The following is a 26,203-nucleotide window of genomic DNA, read 5'->3' as shown; positions in this document are numbered from 1 at the left end:
ACTCCGCCGGCCTGTAATTCCACGATTTTTTTATTTTTTTTTATACTTTTCCAATATTAATAAAAACCATAAAAAATGGATAGCAAACATGTTTTTCATTTTTTTTTATCTTAGTTGTAAAAATACCTAAAATTAAGGCGTCTAGACCAGAATACCCCCTTAAGACTTTTTATTTATGATTTAGAACTTACGACTGATGATTTACGATCGATTAGTGATTTATGATTCACGACTTATGGACAATGATTTCTAATTTATAATTCATGATTTAACTGAAAAACTTACACTTTTTTTATAATTTTTCCATTGCCCATCTCCATGCCAAAATTTCCTCTGCGGCTATCTATTCATATCACAGAGAACAATTTCGAGTGTTTGCGCCGAGCGATTTCTGCTCATTTTTTAAATTTAGAAACCTTTACGCACCCACTTGCAAATATTATCGAAAATTGCTCATTTTTCTGCTACTCAACCACTTTGAATGATTTGACGTGCGGCTGTGAAATGAATCAAACTCAAAAGCAAAAATATAATAGATGCAAAAAACTTAAAAACGGAACTTTCCTTGGCGCAAGATAAACGCACAGCAAGGCAAAAGCGAAAAGAATTCTCCTATGCTTTCTTTCGACCGAAAATATGCAGATGCGACAGAATAACGGTGGAGAAAAAGTGTGCAAACATTCGGATGCTAAGCGAAATATAAATTAAAGTACTACTTCAAATGCATGCATGCTTGTATGTATGTATGTATGAATGCGTGTGTGTGTGTTTGAAAGTTGCGCCAAGCGATATGGCCTATGCCACATTTTATTTAATTTTATGCCGCACACACGCCAAATGCATTTATGAGAAATTTTCTTCGTGCAACGGCAAGTTTGCAGATTTGTGCATGAAGCTGCCATTCGATTTGAAAGAGGAGGGATGACAACGTGCGGCTTGTAATGTCTTGCGCGCCTCGGCACTTGTGTTGCCATGCTACGGAAATATGTATAAATTGGATAAGATAAATTTTTTTAAATAAAATTTAACTTAAATATATTTTTAATATTTTATTACCACTCCATTTTGGGCTGTTCCAGTCTAGTGAAATATTCTAATCTCTTGAGCTATCGCGTAATTTTTTCTTTTCGAAATTTCTTTATTATTTTATTTATTTTTTGTTGGAAATTTTTAATATTTTAGAATAAGCACAAAAAGCAAGCGTAAATTTAGCCAATAAATTGCATTGCCTAGACGTGGCGGCTTTGCGGTGGCTGTTGCTGCTGCGGGTAACGCATGAATGAAAATTCAATGAAATCGTGTAGGTTGTGGAGAATGTTCGTAGTTTGTCTATTTGCATTGACTCACAAGCGAATGAGTAAGAGAAATAAATAAAAGAAAATGGACTATGTTAAAGGCTTATAGACTCATTTGTAAAAATAAAAATTTGTTTAAGTGATTATCCAAGGTTTTTTTTTGTACGAAAAAATTGGAGAAGTAAAAAATGGAAAGTCTTGAAATTGTACAAAAATCTATTATTGCACTTTTTTCAACTTATTTTTCGAGAGTTATAACTATTTCAACAAAATATTTTTTGTTTTTAATTTTCATCCAGTTTTTATTATTTATGGTAAAAACTTACAAAAAATCATACACTCTTTCAACTTAAATAAAAAAGAAACATATTCGCATTCTTACATTCTAACCTTTATTAACGTGCTATGTATGTAAATACTTATTTAGATGTGTTGAATTATTTTCGATTAAATAAAAAATTTAATAAAAAGTCACTTCGTCTCATTAGCCAAGGCCTTTTTCTTCGTTTTGGTGCAGTAGTAACGGTCACTGTTCTCAACCCAATCGCAGACGTTCAAAATCGTGTGGAAAGCTGTGCCCTCCTTGCACTCGAACTCCACCGGCTCGCCATGCACGCAGCGATAATACTTGATAATTAAATAGAGAATAAAATTAGTGAAATATTTACAAAATTGCATGGAACAGAATTTTTAAACAAGATGAAAAATTGCAAAAATTAAAATCCCCGTCATTCGGGGCACATAGAGAGCCGACTGTAGTAGAATATTTACTTTAGCGTTACTGATTTTAACATGGCAACATCAGAAAGAGAGAGGGAGAGAGGGAGAAAGAGAGCTGTTTTCAAACTTATAAGCCGGCTTCTTAGTAATTAACCAATTTGTGCTTTCATTACACAGTGAAGGCTACATTTTTTTTCAAATTTTAAGCAAATTTGCCAGAGTTTTAGCTTCTTTTAATTCTTTTTCATTTGTGAGTCTCGAATACTCACCTTTTGGCAATTCGCATGCGGTATAAAGTCCTTGTTTACGCAGTCGATATCGGGCTTATTAGCTTCGCCTGTTAGCTCTACCAGCTCAGGGTGAGGTTCCAAAATTTCCAATCCTCCAGGTTCCTGGTTCATTGTTGGTGCTTCGGTTGTCGTTGTAGTTGAAGTTGTCGGTCTTGGTTTTGGTCTCGGTTTGGGTTTCTTGGAGCCCTTAGAAGGTTTCTGCAATACAAAAATTGTGGAGTAATTATTCATGAAATTAATTTTAATTATTGTTAGTTAAAAATTAAAAACAAAAAAAGAAGAAATGCAATAAGGGAATGTTATAGATAGAAGCTTGCAATTAAGCGATTGCTTTAGTCTATTGGACCTGTGCATAACCTTCTTTATGCTTCAGAAAAACTTATAGAAACAAAATTTCTAAACGCGTTAGGTCTCAGCCGTCAATGGAATCTCAGAATGCAAAGAGTACCCATCGCACCCATCGCAGACTTCTCAATATCGTTATTCTTTCGGATAGCAAAGCTGCAATCCAAGCACTGGATTCGGCTACAACAACCTCTAAACTGGTGGAACAAAGCAAGAATATACACCTTGAGTTAAAACCATAACGTTACCTTAATCCGGATCTCGGGTCTTGGAACATTGAAGGGAATGAAAAAGCAGATGAACTGGCATTAGGGGGATCTGCCATGAATAACGTTTTTGCAGAATCGGTACTCACACCGGTGGGTGTAACTATGAATGCAATCTCTTCAAAATACCGACGAATCGCGGATTGTAGATGGAGGGATCTGACGACATGCAAAGTTAGCCCACCTACAAACAAACGTCTATTTTAATAAATATGAAACGAAGGGATGCCTGCAGACTCACGGCAGTGATAACTGGCAGCTGGTCCATTGGTGAGCAAGCAGCCTAATGAGCAGCCATAGTTGTAATCAACTGGAGAAAAAGGAAACTTCTTCCACGTCCTCTGTGAAAGACGAGATTGTTAACTCTTGGCATACCGCTTTTTGAGAACCTCGAGGAGCTAGCTGGCACAGGCATAAGCAGCCTTATTAGGTTTCTCAATCGCACAGACTTTTTTGTTTGAGCTAAAATTGAAGGCATGACCTTAGACGATCTTCTGATTTAGCAGGAGTCCATCAAACAAACAATGTTTTGCCAACTAAACTCAATGATCGTGCTATATGGTAAGTCGCCTTGTTCATATGAAGTGCCAGCCTAGGAGGTACAGTTTGAATCTGTTAAATATTTTTGTGAGATGCCCTTAAATACTGCTTCTGATACTTTGCGGATATTCTAAACACGATCCCGAACAAGAAAAGCGAATATTATCCGAATCGTTTGTGGTATATGCAAAGGGTGATCAGATTGGAGGTACTTTTCCCAATAGAGTTTTTTTGACAGATCACACATGACTATTGTCAAACTTAATATATTCTTTTTTTCAGTATTCATTGACATTTCGTCGTGGAAACACTTATGCTTCAACAACGTTTACGAATTGTGCAAATATATTACGGAAGTCGACGCTCTGTGAAAAGTGTTCATCGCGCGCTCAGACCAGCTTATGGCGATCATCGATGAGGCCCATTTTTGTATATTCATTCATCATTCATTCATCCATTCAATAATATCTATTATAGATATATAATTGGCGCGTACACCCTTTTTGGCTGTGTGGCCAAACTCCTCCTCCTATTTGTGGCGTGCGTCTTGATGTTGTTCCACAAATTGAGGGCCTTATAGTTTGAAGTCCATTTCGAACGGTAGATGTTTTTTTTATGAGGAGCTTTTTCATTTTTCATGGCAGAAATACACTTGGAGGTTTGTCATTGCCTGCCGAGGGGCGATCGCTATTAGAAAAAACTTTTTCTTCATTTTGGCGTTTCACCGAGATTCAAACCTACGTTCTCTCTGAATTTCGAATGGAAGTCACGCACCAAACCATTGTCTACGGCGGCCACAACGATTACATTCACTAAAAACAACCGTTTGCTGCGGGATATGGGCTGGAGGAATCATCAGCCCATATTTTTTCAAAGACGAGTCTTGTGCCAATGTACCAATGAATGGCAAACGCAATCGCGACATGATAAACGACTTTTTGATGATGGACGTCGGAAATTGAAGCCCGTGATCTTCACAACATTTGGTTCCAGCAAGACGACCATTGCCGCTACTTGTCGGTGAAATTATGGACTTACTGCGACGTCATTTCGGTGAGCAATTTATCTTTCGCCTCGGCCCAGTGGATTGGCCACCAAGATCGAATGATATCACATCTTTAGATTTTTATTTGTGGGGTAGGTAAAATCAAAATGACTAGTGGATAAACTAGTTTCGGTTGAGTCATTGGAGGCCAACATTACTAAAGTGATTCACGAGTTACCGACCGAAGTCCTCCAGCGAGTCGCTCAAAGTTGGTGATTACGCATGACCGAATTACAGCGCAGTTGCGGCCAACATTTGAAAGGGATTATCTTTAAAAAAAAAATCGTGAATGGTTCTACACAAAAATAATAAAAATCGCCCAACCAACATGAATTTTCGTTGTTTTATTTGGATTTAAAATACAACACCTCTAAATTGCTCACCCTTGGTGTACACTTTAAAAATCGAATACCTTTCTAATCGGCAAATTTACAATGTGGATAACATTTTTTTATCAGCTTTATGTTAAAAAAATCGAGGTAGATATTTGGGGAAGTCTTTTTTTGAAAAAAAGTAGTGAATTACCTAATTTTTGGCTTGAAAACTCATTCACAAAAATCCATAACTCCGCTTCTATTGAGGCAAAAAACATTTTTAGTTTCAGTTTGAAGACAGAAGAGGGAGTTAAAAAAATGGTAAAAACGTTAATAAAAATTATTTACAATTCTATTTTTATAAACAAATGAAATATTTAAATCGAGTTTTAACAGCTGCCACCACCTGGCAGCAAGTCTTTAATATAGCCATCGCATACCTCGAAAAAACGTTTATGAAAATTGTATTTTTAATTAAAGTATAAATTATGTTTACTATTGGAATAAAATAAATTTATTCAGCGCTTCAATTCAGCCGTTTATGCAATTTTTTATTTCAATAAAAATAAAAATGTTTTCTTAAATACGCACTGTAATTTGTGCACTGTAGAGTGTCCAATACTTAAAAACATAATTTTTGTCTTTGTCCAACTCTTATCCCTCAAATAGTTTGGCCCTGAAAGCTTTTCATGCTGTACCTGTGATGCCAGCAAAATAATGAGGCATCTATTAGAAATGTCAAATTGCAACCTCAGGTATTTCTTAAATTTTATTCCACTCTCTTTTTTATTATTATTAAATATATATGTATGTGGCCACTCATCAGTCTTTTAGCGCTGGTGCCAGCTTAGCGCACTTTAGCTATGTAATTTTGTGCCTTAATTTTCTATTTTTGCGGAAGCTAATTCCGCAAAGACAAGCAGGCCAACTAAAAATAGGGAATTCTATTTGGCTTAGCATGGCCCAGTGGAACAATGCTATGCGCACGTACATACGTGCATAGAAAGACACATACATATAGACATATATGTGTGTATGTGTGTGCATGTGCGAATTCCCAAACAATTTGGCAATTAGCTGCGATAGAAGAATTCTTTTTACTTTTCTCGTATTAATCTTAATTATTTTACTGCATTGGCATATCTACACCAGCAAATATATCTATTTGAGTACATATATGCATACATACATACTGCAGAGGGGAAACCTGAACTAGTGAACAAATTTCGAGTTCAAAAGCGAAAAAAATTCGCCAATGCCGAAGTATCTGCCGGTAGAGCGCAGAAACCGAAAGAGCAATGCACTCGTGAGTTATCCTCGCCTTCTGGTTTAGCAAATGAGAAAGCGATTAATAATTCATAATTTTACATGTAACAATGGCCATCATAAGGTCAATTCTATCGTGAGACGGGAATAGTGAGAATCGAAGAATATCCAATTTGAAGATTGTGTCATATTCCACGGGTATAGCAAAACTGCCGCTGGGCGTACCCCAAACATATAGGGTTTGATTGAAAAGTAATGAGCCTTATTTTTTAAGCAGTTTTATTAAACCTTTTGGCTTATACAACAAATATTCTTCAAAATAGGACCCTGGAGCGTCAATACACCGCTGGTAGTGTTCCTTCCACTGCAGGAAATATTTTTTAAACTCATCCGCTGAAATCGCGTTCAATTCGGCTGTCACAGTTTTTTGGATCGCCTCGATGGAGTCGAAACGCCCCCCTTCAGCTTTCTTTTCAGGCGCGGAAACAAGAAGAAGTCCGGAGGGGACAGGTCTGGGCTGTAGGGAGGGTGGTGAAGCACCGGAACCCCCATCTTGGTCAATGCAGAGGTGCAGAGGAAGGCGGTGTGCGCCGGCGCATTGTCGTGATGAAGGGTTCAATTGTTGACGAGCTCGGACCGAACCTGGGCGACGCGGTTTTTCAGCCGAAGGAGCACTTCTTTGTAAAATGCCGCGTTTACAGTGCTTCCTGGAGGTCCAAACTCCTTGTGGACGATGCCTCGGGAGTCAAAAAAGATGATCAGCATGGTTCTGACCTTGGATTTCGACGTGCGGGCCTTCTTGGGTCCTGACGACTGGCTCGTGGGCACTGTACAGAGATTGGTTCCCGTAAGCCTCCTTGAGTAGCCCAATGGTTTTGGTACTCGTTTTGTTTAGATTTACGCAAAATTTGATCGAGTCACGTTGCTCCAACGATCGCTGCATTTCGCCACTGCAGAATCCTAACACACTTTTAAAACAGCTTTCACGCGCGGAGCGATGTTGACTGCACCGCTGTTGCCAGCGAACCGGGATCGGTTTCTAGTGGAAGGGGAAGGTCCAACGATAATTTTCCCCCACCAGCCGATTCGGTTGATCGCTTGGCAGACGCTCCGCGCGGGAAGGCTCATTACTTTTCAATCAAACCCTGTATGCAACTATTGGAGGTACAAGCTAGTCTTCAGCTACGGACACTTCAGTACCCCCGTGGATAGTTTGAGTACCATCCCCATGGTGGAGAGGCAAATCTGTATACCTGTATGTCTGCAGCGACAGCAAAGCTGCACTCATGGCTTTAGACAGCCCTTCACTCACTTCAAGGGTAGTGGAGTCCTGTAAATCCAGGCTCGTCTATGTCGGTATACACAATATCCTGATTTTAACATAGGTCCCGAGAAACGTGGGTATCCCAGGTAACGAGACCTCTAACTCTTTAGCTGGGATAGGCTCTGAGGCCCGGAGCCTGTGTTGCCACTCTCTTCTGCATCCATCAAAGCCTCGGTTAGCAAACGGATTACTTCAACTCACAAGCGATCTTGGCAGGCTGAGAGAGGCTGTAGATGGACAATGTCCCATCTACTGACCTGTCATTAAGCACAAAGGACTGTAGGTTGCTGGCCGCACTGATGACGGACCACTTTCTATGGGCGAAGCACGGACCATTTTCTTTGCGTCTACGCGGCCTTCGCTCGAATCAGGCTCGAGATCTTGATCTGCTGTGTCAAAAAGCGTCCATCTTGGCTCCTTGGCACCATAAGAGTATGACATGGTCCAGCCAACGAAGTCGCTGGATCTTTATTCGCTGCATTATGTCCATGTCGTCGTAAAGCTCATACAGCTCATTGGTCTAACGCCTGCGATACTCGCCATTGCTAACGGGCAGCGGTCCAAAAATCTTCCGTACAATCTTTCTAACTTTCAAACTCTAAAAGGGATCCCTCATCGGATATTGTCATCATCAATGCCATCACTAGGGAAGAAAATTTCATCTAGCGTATTGGGAAACAACTCATCGGAGCAGCTGCATCTTTGGCACTAATTTCGAGTACGACAAATATCCGATAAGTCAAGAATTTCAAGTCGATGTTGAGCTTGATGGCCGGACCAGTAGGTATTTCCCCTGCCTGGGATTATGGCCATAAGAATATACACGGAAACTAGAGTGTGCAATTGATATTCAGGTCGAAGTGAATACTTCATACCAATATCCATCAATAAGATGGCTAATAAGCTAATCAGCGGCGGAGACCATCTTAATGACCATCAGAATTGACCCCGACATACTTAAAACATGTTCGCACGGCACTAACCACCTTTTCACATGCCCCATCAAACCCTCTCATCTAACACCCCTTTCCCTTTGGACCCAACCTGTCGAAACAGCAAGTTTCCTGGGTCTACCGTTAGATGAGCTAGACGAGGACGACCGGTGATTTATACTACACTGACAGGGTAAAGTTAATGCTACAACAACAGCAACAACCATCTGAATGAATTCCAAAAAGCGGCCTACACTTAGAACATACACCACTACGACAACTCAAACACACATAAATTTCTAAGACGATCAAAAATGCTTATTTGAATACCACCGTTGCGGAATATTGAGCCGGCTATTAGTGAAACGGTTTTTCTTTCAAGGGAGTGTCCAGTCTTGACGCACAAGAGACTTCAGATGCTAGGCAACTTCTCAAAACCAAATCTCCTTTACTAATTTAATAGAAATTTGACAGCAAGCTGTCGCACAAAAGAGTCAAGTTTGGAATTTAAAGAGCCGTTAGGACTTTGCCTTCGAAATTAATACGGTTGGCACTTATTGGCAAGGGAGATTCTCCGTTTACTTCTTGGACCTTTGCACGTTGGCAACGGCGAATATCGTAGGCATTGGAGCGCTGAGCTGTATGAGCTTTACGTCGACATAGATATAGTTCAGCGAATAAAGATCCAGCGGCATCGTTGGCTGGGCCATGCCATCCGAATGAATACAATCGCTCCGATTCTGAAAGTATTCGCTGTGGTTGCTGCTGGTGGTAGCAGAGGAAGAGGAAGGCCTCCTCTGCGTTGGAAGGATCTGGCAGAGAAGAACTCGGCTTTACTTGGACTTTCCAGCTGGCGCCGGTTAGCACGAGAAAGGAACGACCGGCGCGCTTTGTTAAACTCGGCCAAAATCGCTTGAGCGATTATCGCACCAATGCAGAAGAAGAAGAACTGTTGGCATAAAATTGTTTATAATTTTTTCGGATTTTTTTTCAATTCTATCTTTCATCCTCATTCAGTAAGTCATTTAGAACCAATGTATCAAATACGTCAAAGTGTATGCCTGTCCAAATTCATCGCCATGTACTTAGAAAAGAGAAGGAATGCGAACTAGCCACGTTTTGGATTCACTAGCAGTGTGCCAGTGGCTTTTCCTGCAGGGTCACTTCTATCTACTCACACATATGCATATATATGTAGAGGTATAATCTGTACATTCACTCACCTTGGTCGTTGTTGTTTGATCTAGTGGCCGCTTAGTTGTTGTTGTTGTTGTTGTACTCGGTTTCGGCCTCTTTGTGGTGACATCTTGTGACACGAAACTGGCCTCATCGGGATTCGGCGGCGTCGCTGGTGGTTTTGCCCATTCGGGCTGCAAGAAATAAACAAGAAACATAATAAATTACAGATGATTCTCAAATTAATAATAAAATAAAATAGTGCAAAAATTCTGGCATTTGTTCTTGGCAACACTTCTATAGCTAAAAGCTTGCTAACGCTTGCAAAAATAAAAACAAAGCTTCCAACGCGCGAATGATTTATATTCGCTAAACTTGGCACACCTACCCGTGGTGTTGTTTCACGCGTAGGCTCGGGTACCATGTAATCGTGCATGTTGTCATAGAGTGTTTGCATCAATGCGTTCTCTCGTCCACACAATCCATGGAAGTCGTCCATGTCAATAGCCCAAGTCATAGCCCCCGCATAACCCTTTTGCTTGATGAAGTCCATTTTAATTTGCACCGATTGCTCGTTCTCATAGCCCACCCACTGCGTATCTTTGTAGGTGAAGGGCACCATGCCTTGATCGTCCCATTGAACGGTCCATCCCTTGGATGCATCCTGTACCTCGGTACAGATTTCATAATAGGCGAGGAAGCCACTGGCATTCGTATAAGGACCTGGTGCGCCACCACCTGCCTCCTTGTTGATGTAGGTGCCCATGTTGTAGTTCTTGTTGGAGTTGCTGAGTGTGAAAGTACGTCCGTAGAATGGCACACCTACAACTAACTTATTTGCGGGGCATCCCATTTCCTCCCAAAGTGCAAGACCGTCATTCTGTAATGCAAAAGAAAAAAATTATCTAAGTACCTTAACTGAGGTGAAATTCCCACATCACATACCACATTCAATTTCTCATACGCCCACTGATCGTGCTTGCGCTTATAGAGTGGACTATGCACATCCGCAAAACCGGCCCAGTTACCGCGCAGATCATAGGTCATTGCGTGTATGGCATCCAGTAACCTATAATCGAATTCGTATTATAGATGACCATAATTGGGGTTTCTTAACATGTGTTACTTACTCGCACAACTCGGGTACATGGTAGCCCTCCTGAAGTCTGAACTTTGCGACAGGTACAGCCATCGTTATTTCCCAGCCGCGTCCCTCTCGATCAAAAGCGCGTCGCAACTCCTGCACGAAATACAAAAACTTGTCCTTATCGCCAAAAGTGCCGCCACGATCTGTAGCGCCCGGGTACTCCCAATCCAAGTCGAAACCATCAAAATTGTAATCCTTCATGAACTGCACAACACTGCGTATGAAACTCAGTCGTCGTTCACGTACCGCTACCATTTGAGAGTACTTCGAACCACCTTCAGCCCAGCCACCTACAGCCACTTGCAGCTTAAGGTTCGGATGCTTCTGCCGCATCTGGGTGAATTTTTGGAATCCATTTTGTTCTACATCCAATTCGGGATCGATTACCAACACATCCCAACTCTTATCGTTCAGGCCAATAAATGAGTAGACGAGATGTGTGCACAAGTCTGCTGGCACATCCTCGAGTCCATAACGCCCTAATCCGGGGCGATACACAGCCCAGTTACTGAAGTAGCAAACAATGCGCGCCGGTTGCTCGTTGGCCGATGTGCATGTGGCAGCCACGGAAAGCGTCAAGCAGAGTAGTAAAAGTTTTAAGGGAATATCTGCGGAAGAGATGAAAAATAAAATAAAAAATGGTGTGACTGGGACAAATATATTTATGCTAGTTTATACACGGCAAGGCCTTGAAGCCTAAGCCGAGCGTATTTCTGCCCTGAAAAGGCTTCTCATAAAAAAGTCCTTTATGCCGCCTCCGAACGCAACTTTGCGCCCACCGCAACGATTTCATTTCAATTAAAACCAATTCTAACTTAAAATCAGTATTTAAATTTTAAAACATTACACAGGCCGACAGCATCTCAGACCCAGAAACCGGACTATATATTTTCGAAAGATTTTGATGCGCTGAATCCAAATGTGGCCTCAGAATTGCTCTATCAGGTCAGGTTTTCTAGATATCCTAACCTAAAAGTGCAAAAAACACCGTTTTGCCCATATTTGAGGTTATGTAGCCTTGCAGATGCCAGATTTGAACTCAGCGCATCATAAACCTTCGGAAATATATAGTCTGGTTTCTGGGTCTGAATGTAGGTTAAATTTTGTCGGCCTGTGTTATCAATCATAGATATGTATGTTAAAACTATTGAGTTGGGGAATAAGTTCATAGCGTTTTTATAGTTTCTTTAATTTTACAACGATTTGTTTGCTGTTTGGCAAAGGGTAAGTATTTATTCGATAGAACTCTTTCTTCTCTACAAAACTATTTTAATTGTATTTTTGAGTTATTTAATTTTTATTAGTTTTGAGGCTTAGAAATGGAATACCCAAGAGGCAAAAATCAACATTTTCGGCATCTGATTTTCTTTGCTTTTCATCGAGGTCAAAAAGCTGTCAAACCAGCACGGGACAATTGCGACGTGTATGGAGAAGGTTTCATAGACGAGTCTACAACACGTAAATGGTTTGCTAAGTTCAAAAATGGTGACTCTAACGTCGATGGCACGCCCCGCAATGGAAGACCTGCTGAATCCGATGAAGAAAGTCTCAAATCACTTTTGAAGGAGAACGGTGGCCAAACCAGTCGTAAATTTGTGAAAAAATGAACTGTAATCATAAAAACATTCCTAATCAACTTAATTTTACCGAAAAATTGGGAACCTGGGTATCTCGCGAGCTCAACGAAAAAAGCAAAGAAAGTCACCTTCAAAATGCTTCTCAGCATCTCATCCGCATCGAAAAACACGCGGACGTAAACAACGTACCGAATCGTCACGGGAGATGAGAAATGGTGCCTATACGAGGTGTGTTCAAAAACTATTCCGAATTTTATGTTTTTTCAAAAAATATTTATTTATTCATTAATATCTATTTTGTCCCCTTCAAAGTAATCCCCCGCACTTGTGCCAACGTTCTTTCCAATCTTCGAAGCACTTTAAAAAATCATTTTTTTATCTTGTCCAGCTTCTCCTTCGATGCCGTCTTTATCTCGTCAATCGTAGCATAGCGTCGTCCTTTAATGGGCCACTTCAGTTTCCGGAACAAGAAAAAGTCACAGGGGGCCAGATCTGGGGAATACGGTGGCTGTGGCATCATTAGTGTGTTGTTTTTGGCCAAAAAGTCGCGCACAAGCAACGATGTGTGAGCAGGGACGTTATCGTGATGCAAAGGTCAATTTTTGTTCTTCCACAAATCCGGACGTTTCTGGCGGGTTGCTTCACGCAAATTACACATAACTTGCAGGTAATATTCCTTAATTACCGTTTTACCCTGTGGCAAGAACTCATGATGCACAACGCCCCTGCAATCGAAGAAAACGGTAAGCAAAACTTTTAGATTCAATCGAACTTGGAGCACTTTCTCGGTCTTGGTTCGTGTGGCAGCTTCCATTGAGATGATTGAGGTTTGGTTTCCACGTCATAACCATAAACCCATGATTCCTCACCAGTTGACCCTCTGGAGCAAATTTGGGTCGTCGTGGACAGAGTCAAACATCTCATTAGCAATGTTCATGCGATGCTGCTTTTGGTCGAAATTAAAAAGTTTTGGTAAAAATTTTGCGTCTCATGCCCAAATCATTGGAAAAAAACGAATGGCACGAGTCAATCGATATATCTAGATTTCTCTAACGGTGATTTGGTCATCAATTTTTTGGTCTGTTGTTGAAGTGCTCGGGCGTCCGGCGTCCGGCACGCTTTTCGTCGTTCACATCTTCTCGGCCTTCAGAGAACATTTTGTACCACCGATAAACGTTGCTTTGGTCCAAAGTAGCTTCTCCGTATGACACAGTCAACATTCGGAATGCCACCGCGCACTTAATTTTGTTTTTCACACAAAATTTGATACAGGTTCTTTGATCCATCTTTTTGAATAGGTAAAAATCGAAGACGAACTGAACGTTCAAAATGGCCGAACTCGTCGGCATAAATGCAAGACATAAGTACCAACATATCGCCACAAAAAAATCGAAATTCAAATATACGTAACCTGCGAAAATTCAAAATTCGCGATACTTTTTGAACACACCTCGTACATCAATATGAAGCAAAGAAAGGAGTGGGTGGCTCCAGGAGATACGCCAAAGCTGAGTGTCAAGCCGGATCTTCATCCAAAGAAGATCATGATAAGTGTTTGGTGGGACTGGGAAAGCATGGTATACTGGGAAATGCTTGAAAAGAATGCCACGCTCAGAAAAGAGCTCTACATTGTCCATCTACACCGCGTGAATGAGGCTATTCGACTGAAAAGACCTACTCGACATGGTCAAACCATACTCCTTCACGACAACGCCACACCCTGTGTTGCACAAGCCGTCAAAGCCGCACTCCAAGATCTCGAATGGAAGGCCCTTCAGCATCCTTGCACGGACCGATTACCATCCTTTCCACTGCCTGTCAACCATATAAAGAGTGTTACCTTCGGTAACAAGAAGGTGTTTAAAAACTGGCTCACCAACTTCTTTGACCCCAACCGGGCGATTTTTGGCACCGTTTCGCCAACAAATTAGTCGAGAGGTGGGAAGAGGCTGTAAACAGCAACAGCGAATATATAATTGATTAAGTTATTGATGTAATTATTGTTTTTTGTTGAAATATTTCGGTAAAAACGCTACGAACTTATTCCCCAACCCAATATTATCGTTTCTAGCAATAATAGGAGAGAACATGGTTATCCATGTGAAAATAAAAAAAGAGGTTGTCTGACGATAGTTTAACGTGACAACGTCATAAGAAAATATTGATGGAATGGTTGCAATTTTCAAAACAAAATTTTAATTTTACTTGTTTGATAGATATTTTGTATGGATATAGAAGAGGAGGTAAATGGAATTGCAATGGAATAGATTAAGTTACAAGATGTCGAACGTTGCCGTTCGTTTGCTTTGTTTGCTTTGTCGTTCGTTCCGCGCTTTCGCTTGCAGTTCATTCAAGGTAACGGCAATGAGCAAGGTAACGACAAATGAGCAAGGTAACGACAAATGTAACGTCAAGGTAACGTCAAAAATTGCACACCTATTATTATTAATTATTTTACCCTGTGTGAGCTGATTTTTAGTTGCATTGAGAAATGGTGAGTAGAAAAGCAACAAAGAAGTAACGTAGCACCTCATTTTAACATTTTCAGGTCACCCTCTGTTCATTTCAAAGTTAACACTGAGTTTTTGTGATAAAAAGCAGTTTCAGTGCATTTATAATTTATAATTTTATACAATAACACTGTTTTTTAACTTCTTTCTGACTACGGGCCGGAGAATTTATTTAATAGTTTGATATCATTTCACTGCCGATGGCTGACCAGCAACACCTTTCCCATACATTCTCATAATTTAAATTAAATTGAGTAGATACTCTGCTGCCTTCAAGTGTAAGAATATCAGTAAAGAATAATAAAATATTAGAAGTTCTCAGGCCGCAGCTGCGGTACTTAATTAAAATTCTGCAAGCGCACAAGATTTCAAGTACACAAATGCTTCCTTTTGCACGCTTTTGCTCAACATTTCACAATCAATTACAACATAAGAATAAAACAGAAAAAAGAAATGAATATCAAATCAAAATATCAGCACAGGCGCTACCGCAATTAACGCATAATTATTGTAAACGCAAGTTTTGTCTAACAATGTCATCGCAAATACAACAAACACACATACACATACATATGTGGTACATGCATACATGTGTTCGCATGTAAATATCTACAACATAATAAATTTGTAGGGATCTTGCTCGAATATTTTATTACCGTGACGTGTTGACTTTGGCGCTGCCAAAATGAGAGAAAATTACCAACAGTTGTGTGCATAATTTCAAAAATAAAATAAGTAAATAAATGCGAGAAAGAAGTGTCATTAAGAAAATTTCAATTCAAACCATTTGAAATGAAGGAATGCTCGCGCTATTGTTACATTACGTTTGAGTATCGCCGAGTTTGCCGACCGCCGCACCGCTTTGCATGGCATTTCAAACAAAGCAGACACACACACGCTCGGACATCACAAATACACGCACCGAAGTATGTAAATGGATTTGTGTTGTTTGTGTTTTTCTTTTATTATGCGTCGCAAACGTTGGTTGAATTTTAAATCAATCATTTGTGTTATCAGCTGCCAGCAGGCGTGCATCACACACACACTTATGCAAATTTAGTGCGATTGCTTGGTGTTACTTAATAAATATGCAATGCGGCGTGTCAATAGTTTGTTGACGTACCTGCACAATACTTTATAGCCAATTATACGTCGTTGGCCCGTTTCAGTTATAGTAGGCAGATTTGATATGGCTACATGTGTGTGTGTGTGTGTGTGCCTGTGTGGCACTTTAAGTGTTTGTGTGTGTGTGTACATTTTTGGCAACTTAAGGCTATGCGAGTTCATAATTCACATTAGAAACAGTCGCGATAATAGCAGGAACAATAACAATAACAACAACAACAATAACAACTGCTGTTACAAACAAATTTCCACAAAAACGGCAGAAACAAATGATTTTCCATTTGTGCTATGAAGGTTTAATTGAATTATTTACAAAATTTTCTTCTTCCAATTGGAACGACAATGAGTTCATTTGCCGGCGGGTGTTTGCTAATTTAAATTTATGTATATGGAAAGTTTTCGAATTATGTAATGGATTTTCGAACAAAAGAAATATGTGTGTGTTTTATTTACGTAGATGTGTATTAACCGAATGAATAATCTAGAGGAGATGGAGCGGGAAACAGATTGGAGTTTTCAGTGACAGCCAGGCTGCACTGAAGGCCCTGGAGAACGTGAAGCAAACCTCTAAGATTGTTCAAGAATGTAAGAAGAAGCTTAATTCTGTCGCAAGACCAAACAGGCTGGTACATATATGGGCTCCAGGACACTCCGGTGTTCGAGGAAACGAAATTGTCGATGAATTGGCCAACCGTAGATCAGCGGTTCCCCCACAAGGGCTAGAGCCAATAGTCGGAATCAGTTCCGCAGGAATCATGAATTGGATCAGCGATTATGTAATCAATCTATTTTGTGACAAGTCCGAACAGAAAACTGTCAAACTTTCTAGTAAAACTTGGAAGGAAAGACGTTCAGTTGATAGTCGGTTTCATTACAGGACACAACCCATGGGGTTAGCAAATGACCCCTATTGGATTTATTGAGGACCCAGTGTGCCTGTCGGAGGTGGATAGTGAGTGAGTGTGAGTGTCCTGCCTTTGCTGGAGCACGGCTACAAGTTCTGGGTTCCGATGTCGTGGGAATGAGTAATATTTGTTCTCTCAAACCGGAGGATATTTTCAGATTTACCAAAGAATCTGGAAAATTCTCACAGAACTAGGTATCTCTGTCTCTGTCTCTATTCTTTCCTACCTCTTTCTCTGATGCTTTTCTTCTTCCCTCCTTGACTATCTACCCTCTTTCCAGAGCTTTAAATACAATGGGCTTTTTGGCCTAAGTGTTTAGGGGCCACCAAATCTCCTGGTGCTCCTTGGCTCGACCTTTTCAAATTTCAATTTCAATGTTCATGTATGTGCTTCTATATAAAAGGTGGCGCAAAATTAATCATCCTTGTTTTTAACTTTTTTTACAAAATAAAAAAAAATATTTTGATCGATGGAAGTCTTTATTTTAACCATTACTTGTTTGTTTTTACGCTGCAGCTGTCTAGTTCACAAGTGCCAAATATGATTAACGTACGAAGCCATTTGTAAAAATCCTAAATCTTCCGATAGAGGGATTCATTTTGCTCCACCTTGTATTTCTGCTATAGATATTCGTAACCAAGCATCTTCCCCGCGGAGGCGTATGCCATCTGTCTATGTGCAGAAATCAAGTTAGGCAGGAATCGCCGGAATGAGCGATTTGCCATTCTGAGTGATAGTCAAGCGGTAATCAAGGATGACAAAGCCCTCACTGGTCCTTGAGTGTATCGAGAAACTGAATCTGTTAAGGAAGCACAATTGCATCCATCTCGTTTGGGTGGGAGTACACAGGGGTATAACTGGGAACGAGGTAGCGAACGTATTGGCAAGAGAGGCTGCGGCCTCGTCATTAATAGGACCCGACCCCTTCCTTGCTATGTGACAACACACCGTCAAGGAAAAGCTTAGGAGTGAAAACCTAAAGCTAAGGGAGGATACCTAGCACCAAACCATGGGTCTACACCAGGCGAAATCCTCACTGCTCACGAGCATTCTTAAAGGCCATTGTAGACTGCGTAGTCATCTGCACATGATCGGGATATGAACCACTCACTTTTGACGTTTGTGCAACTAATTCCACTTCCTCCTTGCGTGCCGCGTTATAGCGCGAATCTAAATCTAAATCTAGCATTGTTTTTTTCACTTTGATGAGGTTGGTTGGTTTCAGTAGAATTAGTACACCGAATTCGAATCCGGTCTAAGAAATTATCACCCTAGCAGAATGCAAAGAAAATTTTCGTCAAAAAATATAATTTTGGCAGTTTTCAGAATTTAAATGTGGGGTTGTTTTTCAATTTAAATTTTGTTTGCGCTGTTGCTTTCATTGAAATTTGTTCAAAAGTGCTATTAAAGCGCCAAAGGGACAAAAATGTTAAAAAATTTTTCAACTTGGATCCAAAAGATTTTGGTCTTGGGAACCCATATTACATATAAATAGAGGTCAAAGTCCACTTTTGTTAGAAATATTAGTGTCAATGTTCGATTGAGTATCACTTTCCTGGAACATTTTACTCCCTAGCTATTGTTATTACGGGTCAAATTGAGCGCTTTTTGCCGAAAGTACAAAAAGTTTATTTTAGTTAAGACTTTTGAGGTTGCAAATTGACATTCATTGACAGAAGTTGGGGGTTTTCCACAAAAATGATCCTCGCGAAACTCTTATAATGACTGGAATTCCGTTCGTGCACGTGGGCGTTAAAGTGTTAAAATTTAGATTATTATTATTAATAATAAAATTGTTTGAAACATATAACAAATTTACAGATTTACAGATTTTAGAAAGCAGCTTTTCAATTCTTCGGACTTTTCACACAAATCTTTCAGAAGACTAAATTTTTTTAGTTTATTTGTGCAGCCACTGATCGTTTTAAGGAATTATTGCACTTTACTACGCACACAAAGAATTATCAAGAATATTAAATAAAAAAAATAAAATCAAATATAATCAAGAATGTTTAAAATCAATAATATTAATATATAAAAATAAATTCAAGAATAAATAAAATAAATTATAAAAAAATAATATTTAATAAATCAATTCTGTTTTAATAGGTAAGCTATTTGTGTATACAAACACATGTACAAGGCGCCACAAAATTAATGACCCTATCGGAAGATTTTGTTTATTTATTTATTTACATGAGAATTAATTAAGAATAACTAATCCACAAAAGGTTAAGGAAGATTTATGGCGTGGCACATCACTCTTATTTGACACGCTGGAATATACAAACAGAGAAGCAATGGAGCACTTAAAGATCAAAATGAAGATTTCCATCACTCAAAAAAATTTTTTTGTTTAGTAAAAAGTTATTTAAAAACATAATTAGACGACTAATTTTGTGCCACCTTGTACTATGTATATATGTAAAATGTCAAAATAAAAATTTCCATCAATGAACATATTTTTTTTAGTAAAACAGTTATTCAAAAACCGTTATTTAAAAACAAAATCGGATGATTAATTTTGCGCCACCTTGTACTGTATATGTAAAATATCAAAATAAGGTTTGCCAGCATCTAATTTTATGTTTTTCATTCAGTAAAAAAGTTATTCGAAAACATGATTGAATGATTAATTTGGTGCCACCTTGTATTATTTATTAAAATGTCAAAATAAAGATTTCCATCAACCAAAATACTTTTTTTTCATTCAGTAAAAAAGTTATTCAGAAACAAAATCGGATGTTTAATTTTGTGCCACCTTGTATTATTTAAGTAAAATGTCAAAATAAAGATTTCCATCAACCAAAATATTTTTTTTTATTTAATAAAAAAGTTATTCAAAAATTAATTAGGATGATTAATATTGCGCCACCTTGTGCTATATACATATGTATATAGTTTCCAAAAATATTCTCGGAATTGATTTTTTAAATAAAATGTACATAAATTGCTAATAGAAAATAAAAAAATATAAGATTTAAAAAAGCAAAATAACCGAAACGTTTTAAAATCCAATTTTCGTGAAAAATGCTGTGCATATTCGAGAGATTTTCATTGCTTGAAAGCTGGCGTTCAGATCAAGTTTTAAGCCGCTCATATTTTTCTTTTTTGATCTTAAAAACATTAGAAAAAAATGTTGAAGAATGGAAAAAATATTATTCAAAAAGTTAAAATTTAAATTGATTAAAAGATTCTGATTATGAAATGCTGGAAAAATGATTCGGATCAAAAAACGGTCGAAGGGCTGATGAAAGTAGTATTCTATCACCTCAGTACAGGACGACGTACATTTGAAGAATTACGGTTATACGGTCAGAATCTTACTGGTCTCGATCCGGATGAGCTTTACAGCCCTGCTGCTAGAGGTTTTCGGGGTGTGTGAAGCCTTTTAAGCCGAGCTCATTACTCCCCTGCCGGATTTTAGTCACCTCTAATGACAACAGGCATACCTTACCGCGGGTGTGTTCATTTCTCCTACCTGTTGGGGCAAATCTCGGGCTATGAAACATTAATTTTCAGTTATCGTTTTATCTTTTTGTATAAGTTTTTCAATAAAAATTAGAAAAATGAACTATTTTTTTAAAACGGTTTGTTTTCAAATAGTAATATTATCGGGTGCTTTTTGAGAGCTTGAGAACTTAAAATGATGCAAAACAGAAATATTTTAAGAATAAATTTTTTAATTTAATCTGGTAGATAATTTCATAGCATTTAAGTTCCGGCACATGTCCGCCAGGGCTATGAGTTAGATGGCCCATTCCATGAGTCCAATTTTTGACTATTTTTTTCAATAAATCCGAATAATAAATTTATATGAACCCATCAGCAAAAATGCGACGCAAACTATGGTCATTTGGTTTCAATTCTTGCGCCTGCTGTATTTTATGGGCACGTAAGCCAAGATGTTTGCGTAAAATTGCCCACGTAGTCGAAGGGCAAACCAAATTTGAGACAATGAATCGACATTTCGGCGTCTCGATCAACACTTTGCTCTATGAACTTCGCTAACAAATTTTGTTTTCAAAGTAAATTTCCTCAATTTAGCAGCGTTGTTTTGTCTTGACTTGCCAAATCTTACTGAACAGAAATGGCAACATTAATTTTTCAAGTAAAATTTAAATCACTGATAATATTGTAGAAAATAAAGAAGTTCTTAAGAAACATTTTAGTCAAACTTTTAAATGTAATTTTTGTTAAAAAATGTGCGTATTTTTCCTTAGGTTTGTGTTTCTTGTAAAGCAGCGTTCGGCTGAAGTTTAAAGTTGCTTAGATTTTCCTTTTGTAATTTAAAAACAAGTAATTAGATGAACATTTTTTTACTCAATTCGTACTAAGAGCAGCTAAGCGCACAATTCTACTTGGCACTGCGTTCAGAAAATTTAAATTTAAAATATAAAAAAAAATTTAATTTGTGTCAAAAAATATGGATTTCTTTTACTGCGCAATACAAAATATGGGGTAGAAATATACATTGCATTTGTAGGTTCAAATGTAAATTTTTTATTCAAACACACAGCTTTCACTTTGCAAACTTTCATTTTCAATAACTTTATTCACATTTTGTGCTATTTCTGTACTAAATTTGTCAACATTCTTAACACTATTCACTCATCACTTTGCTCTGTTTTCCTTTATTTATTCAAAATATTTCTATATCGAACACAAGCACAATTTTAGAAGACTTTAAAGAATTTCTCTCCTGAAAAGCTCAACTTTTCAATTTATGTCAACCACTTCAATTTCTTATCACTACTCCAGCGCTCTTACCCATGTTGTGCGTACGAGTCTTGGGCGTCGAATGACAGTCGGTGCGCGCATGCGTTACGTTTTTATTTGCAATTTGGCGCACAAATGTCGCTCGTAAGTGTCGGGCTTGTTAGCGGTAGTAACTTCTACCACTTCCCATTGAGTTCTCACCCGCGCACGATAAGTAACAGAAACAAAGCAAAACAAAAGAAAAGAGAAAAAGCGGGAAAAAAAATCAACTCAAGCCAAGCTGTTTAAGTCTTGCCTTCGTTATGCAGTGCGATGCGTTACGCGCCACAATATTTCCTACTTTGACGTAGTGGCATAGAAAGCACCAACCCCCGTGCTTAATATTACACACACACTGATGTATGTATGTTTGGGTGAAAGAATAGTAGCTGATAGATGCAGTGGTAAAATTGTTGTGTAACTAAAGCTGTAATTTGGCCACTTTTGCACGCCAATTCACCCTGCCTCGGCTTTGGAAACTGCTCAAAAAAAGTCTTTCTCTTAGCACAGGTTAGTCCCTAGTGGAATTTGAAATAACAATTTTGACTATTCAGCTAAAATAACAACCTTGATTTCAATTTAACTGTTTTGGATCATTTTTATGTGGTGTTGTGAAGGGTAAATAAATTATTACACCAACCATACAGAGACGACGTAAGAGTTGAAACATAGAAGTTGCCATTGACGAGATTAGTATAGAAACTCGCAAAAAAGTACTGAAAAATTGGGTTGACAGGTGGGCTGCTGTACAGCCAGCCGTGGATGTCGGTAGGTGGGTAGGTTAGATGGCAAGAATGCCATAATGTGGACAACTACCAGCGAAAAAAAAATGTAGAGAAGAGAAAACCGTCTACAGCCATCAGTGCTACAGTGCTGTTGATATAGTGGAGGAGAGAAAAGGGATCTGAGCTGAAGAACTTCGTTAAGCCATCCCCAAAGGGCACGCTAAGGAATAGCCGCCAGAGCCGGAAATTTGCAGAGAAAGTGTTCAACAGTCTCTTTCTCTACAGGCTCCCCACAGCTTCTGCAATAAGGGTTGTACGGAATTCCAAGCTTCTCCATATGAGTGCCTAGTCACCTAGTGACCAGTAAACACCGCAATGAGTTTAGAAATTGAATGACGGGGACTCCCATCACCTTAAGCGTTCTGTTTATATCGTATTGAGGCCATAGTGTTTTGGAAATAGCACACGATGAGACAGGCCTCCATCTTGTCTTGCGCTTTTTTTAGAAAGAAAGTGTGTAGTTTCCCTTTAACAACGGTCAACCGGTTCTGTCGACCCCTTCCTGGCAAGCTCCTCGGCAATTTAATTTCCCTCTATATTCCTGTGCCCAGGAACCCAGATAAGGGAAATGTTTCCTGCACGTCCGAGACGTTTGAGTTCCTTCTTACAGGAATTCACCAGAAGAAAGCTGCAATACAGCGACGACAGGGCCTTAATCGCAGCTTGACTATCGGAAAAAATCTTAATGTCTCCCTCCCAACAGCGATCCCGAAGCATTTTGCATGCTTGCAGAATCGCGAAGACCTCTGCTTGAAAAACGCTGTTCTTTTCCGGCAGTTTAAAGGAGACCGAAATGCTGGTTGATTTAGAGAAAATCCCCGCTCCCACTCCAGATTCCATCTGGATGTCATTTCCATGAAATTTTGTTCCTGGCTTAATGGCAAAAATAAAGGATGTGAACATCTAAAGAATTGAAAAGGTTCAAATACCCGCAGCTGTTCTCATAACCTTGTAATATCAACCAGACCATCCATCGAAAGGATTATATGCGGTATTAAACCTCCTCCCGCTAGATCAGCAGGCAAGATATATCGCGCGCAGTGTGCCAATAAGGTTGCACACGGGCTACGGCCACATTAAAATCCGAGCTGGCATTTCGGAGCTTCTCAGACTGGTGGACTATGCACTGCCATCCTACCCTCAAAGTGTGGGAACGGGACGATGTAAGACAGGGCGTGTCCATCCATGTATGTATACACAGATGGCTCAAAGCTGGAGGGCAGGATGGGCGTAGGTATGTATTCCAAAAATCTGGGAATCTTCTTCAGTTTTGGGATCTTCTTGCTCAGACTGTAGTGGCTTTAAGGCTGAACTAATGACAATAATAAAAGACGTGACATAGGTATGGTATGGAAATGATATCTATACTTTCACCAATAGCCAGGCGGCGATGGAATCTCTCACAAATCAGTCGATAATCTCCAAGGTAGCCATGAAATGCCGCCCTACTCTTAACGAGATGGCTGAGTCATTTCACCTGACAATAATTGTGGGGCCGATGAAATAGCAAGACTCAGCATCAAGTTGTCTAATGAGTGTACAGACTGTGAGGAAATCTTAAGAGCAGCAAATGACAGATAGCGTAATGAAACCACCTGCAGAATCGCCCAACAACTGTAGCCGGCTCTCAATGTTAAACGCACAGAATCTCCGCTAAGCTAAAATAAGTACAGTCTTTGTACACTGATTTCAGTTAAAACGGTACACTGACTAATAGGGAGCCACGCCCAGAGGATGAGCGTACAAACACATGGCTTCTGCAGAAACTGTCTAGATAAGGAAAAGACTATCTCGCACCTTCTGTGCCATTGTCCTGCTTTATCCAGTCCAAGATTTACCATTTTAGGTGGACTCTGTTTTAATGAATCGGAAGATGTCAGTACTTTGGAAATCAGAGATCTTCTAAAATTTTCGAAAAGTACACACTGGTTTTAGGAGAGATAAGGACAAACTCCCAAGGTGGCACCACAATGGGCTATGAGCCCATGTGTGTCCCATGGCGTACAACCGCTTCAACCTAACCTCAACTATCAGCAACTTAAACACTAACCTAATGACAAGATCCACTCCATCCATTCGCTTTATATTCCTGGATTTGTTATTTATAGCAGATTTAAGTTAAATTCAAAACACTAGATGGACCACCCTGTATAATATATTTTCCTTAAGTAACAGCAGTCGTATTGAAAATTACAGCTCAGCCGACATTTTGATTGATAAAAAACTTTTCATTGTTTTGTGATAAAATTGATGCATTTCCTTATGTAAACCTTTATTTAGGTGTTGGAATGTCAAACATGAAATTGACAGCTCATTGAAAGCCATGAATGAATTGCGGATCATTTGCGCGAAGTGGTTTCCATTTATAAATATTTAAAGCAATAAATATCGCAATTTGAAACATTGCCATGGGCATAAAGAATTGTATCTTGGACCCAGTTTTTTTGCGGCTATCGGAAATTTCCCAACGGCAATGCTGTTTGTCGCCTACAGAAGCGCACAATCCCAGCATTAGGTTTTTAATAAATATGTATGTGCACGTGTACGTATTTATATTCTTAGTCAAATATCTTTGAATGCTTTGTGTGTATATGAGCTGCTTTCTTTCCATTCGCTCGCTGAATGAGCTACCGCAGGCATTCACACTTCAGCTTACCAGTTCGCGGTAACTGTGTCTGTGTGTGCTTATCTTATCGTGCGCGTGTTTGTGCGAGCATATTTCATTGCCTTACTTTACTTGCTACTTCTTAAGCTACTTTCTTCGTCTTTTGTTATTCAAAAAATCTAGAATTACATTTTCGAACTCGCTCAGATCAGAATTCAAATCGTCAGCGAACCGCATGAAAGTGAACCAGCCTCCTGGGTGTGCGTCATCCGTTGCTCCAGTCAACAAGGCATGTCAAACCTGCATATCTTTTTTAACTTTTGCCTTTCCCTCCCTGCACCACAGCCAAGTGTGGTTGTTATTTGTTATGTTTACATTCGCATTGCGGTTTTACGCAGCTTCTTTCTAGAACAATAAACAAATAAATCTGGAGCTTGAATAACAAACCTGAGATTGCATTACGTTGCAGTTCCATGAATGGCCAAGTGGACAGTGGATGAGTGTATGCCGCTTTGGCTTCAGTGGACTAACAGTTCATTGCTCTTAATGGTTTGGTGGGCAGGTGCTCCATCTTATGTTTTCGTACGTACACACAAATTTATGTAGGAATTGGGTTAATGTGAAAGTTGATATTTATGGGCATATTCCAGGCGCTAAGCTGGCTCATAAAAATCATGTACAGTGTGTTGCAAAAGAACGCGCCTGCGTTAGAATTAGAATAGTAATAAAAGTTTGGATAGTAGTATCGGCTATTTTTTAGCTGCATGAGAACTACCGATGTCGATAAGTATGGTTTGACAGCTGAGTATGGCAAACTGTGGTGAAATTTCTGTTCAGTAAGGTTTGGCAAGTCATCATAAATAGTTTAGCGCCAGAACGACACTTTCAAATTTTGAAAATCCGCTTTGAAAAAAATAAATCTGTTCACGAAGTTCATAGAGCACTGAAGCCATCGACGAAATGAGAAAAGAGTTGCCGTTATGGTGAATGACGAGCGCTATCGAGCCATGCTGGCTGAACTTTTGCTTCCAAAAATTCATCAGCTAAATATCGGCGACATTTGGTTCCGACAAGGCGATCGATTTATTGCAATATTCAAGCCGTCATTGACGCCTACGAGCAGATTTATTGGGAAAAGTAGTCAAAATTGGACTGATGGAGCAGGCCATGTAACTCGTAGTCACCGCTGATGCATGTCTGATATTATATTAAAAAAAAAAAATGCCATGAAGTTATCTACCAGATTATAATAAAAAAAGTGTTATTATTATTCCCTCG

The 26,203-nt window shown here is 39.2% G+C and overlaps 1 protein-coding gene across 1 annotated transcript; it reads right to left on the bottom strand.

Annotated features, from left to right (window-relative positions):
- Positions 1-1,672: 1,672 nt before the first annotated feature.
- On the bottom strand, positions 1,673-21,565 carry LOC129235523 (endochitinase-like). Its single transcript, XM_054869410.1, has 7 exons — positions 21,548-21,565; positions 10,644-11,268; positions 10,459-10,582; positions 9,902-10,393; positions 9,561-9,707; positions 2,285-2,503; positions 1,673-1,922 (listed from the first exon to the last, which is right to left on the bottom strand). The coding sequence occupies exons 1-7, from the start codon at positions 21,549-21,551 to the stop codon at positions 1,767-1,769; spliced, it is 1,767 nt and encodes a 588-aa protein (XP_054725385.1). The 5' UTR covers positions 21,552-21,565; the 3' UTR covers positions 1,673-1,766.
- Between the last annotated feature and the right edge of the window lie 4,638 nt (positions 21,566-26,203).

The sequence above is a fragment of the Anastrepha obliqua genome, chromosome 1 (assembly GCF_027943255.1).
Source record: "Anastrepha obliqua isolate idAnaObli1 chromosome 1, idAnaObli1_1.0, whole genome shotgun sequence".
NCBI lineage: Eukaryota > Metazoa > Arthropoda > Insecta > Diptera > Tephritidae > Anastrepha > Anastrepha obliqua.
The sequence above is the reverse complement of the archived record's forward strand: the minus strand, read 5'-3'. Positions and strand labels throughout refer to the sequence as shown.

Bases quoted from the DNA above. Each gene is read 5' to 3' on its own strand.
- LOC129235523 (XM_054869410.1), bottom strand. The intron at 10,583-10,643 runs GTAAGTAACACA...ATTCGATTATAG, and splicing joins CATGTACCCGAGTTGTGCGA to GTTACTGGATGCCATACACG. The intron at 1,923-2,284 runs GTGAGTATTCGA...TTAATTATCAAG, and splicing joins CGCATGCGAATTGCCAAAAG to TATTATCGCTGCGTGCATGG.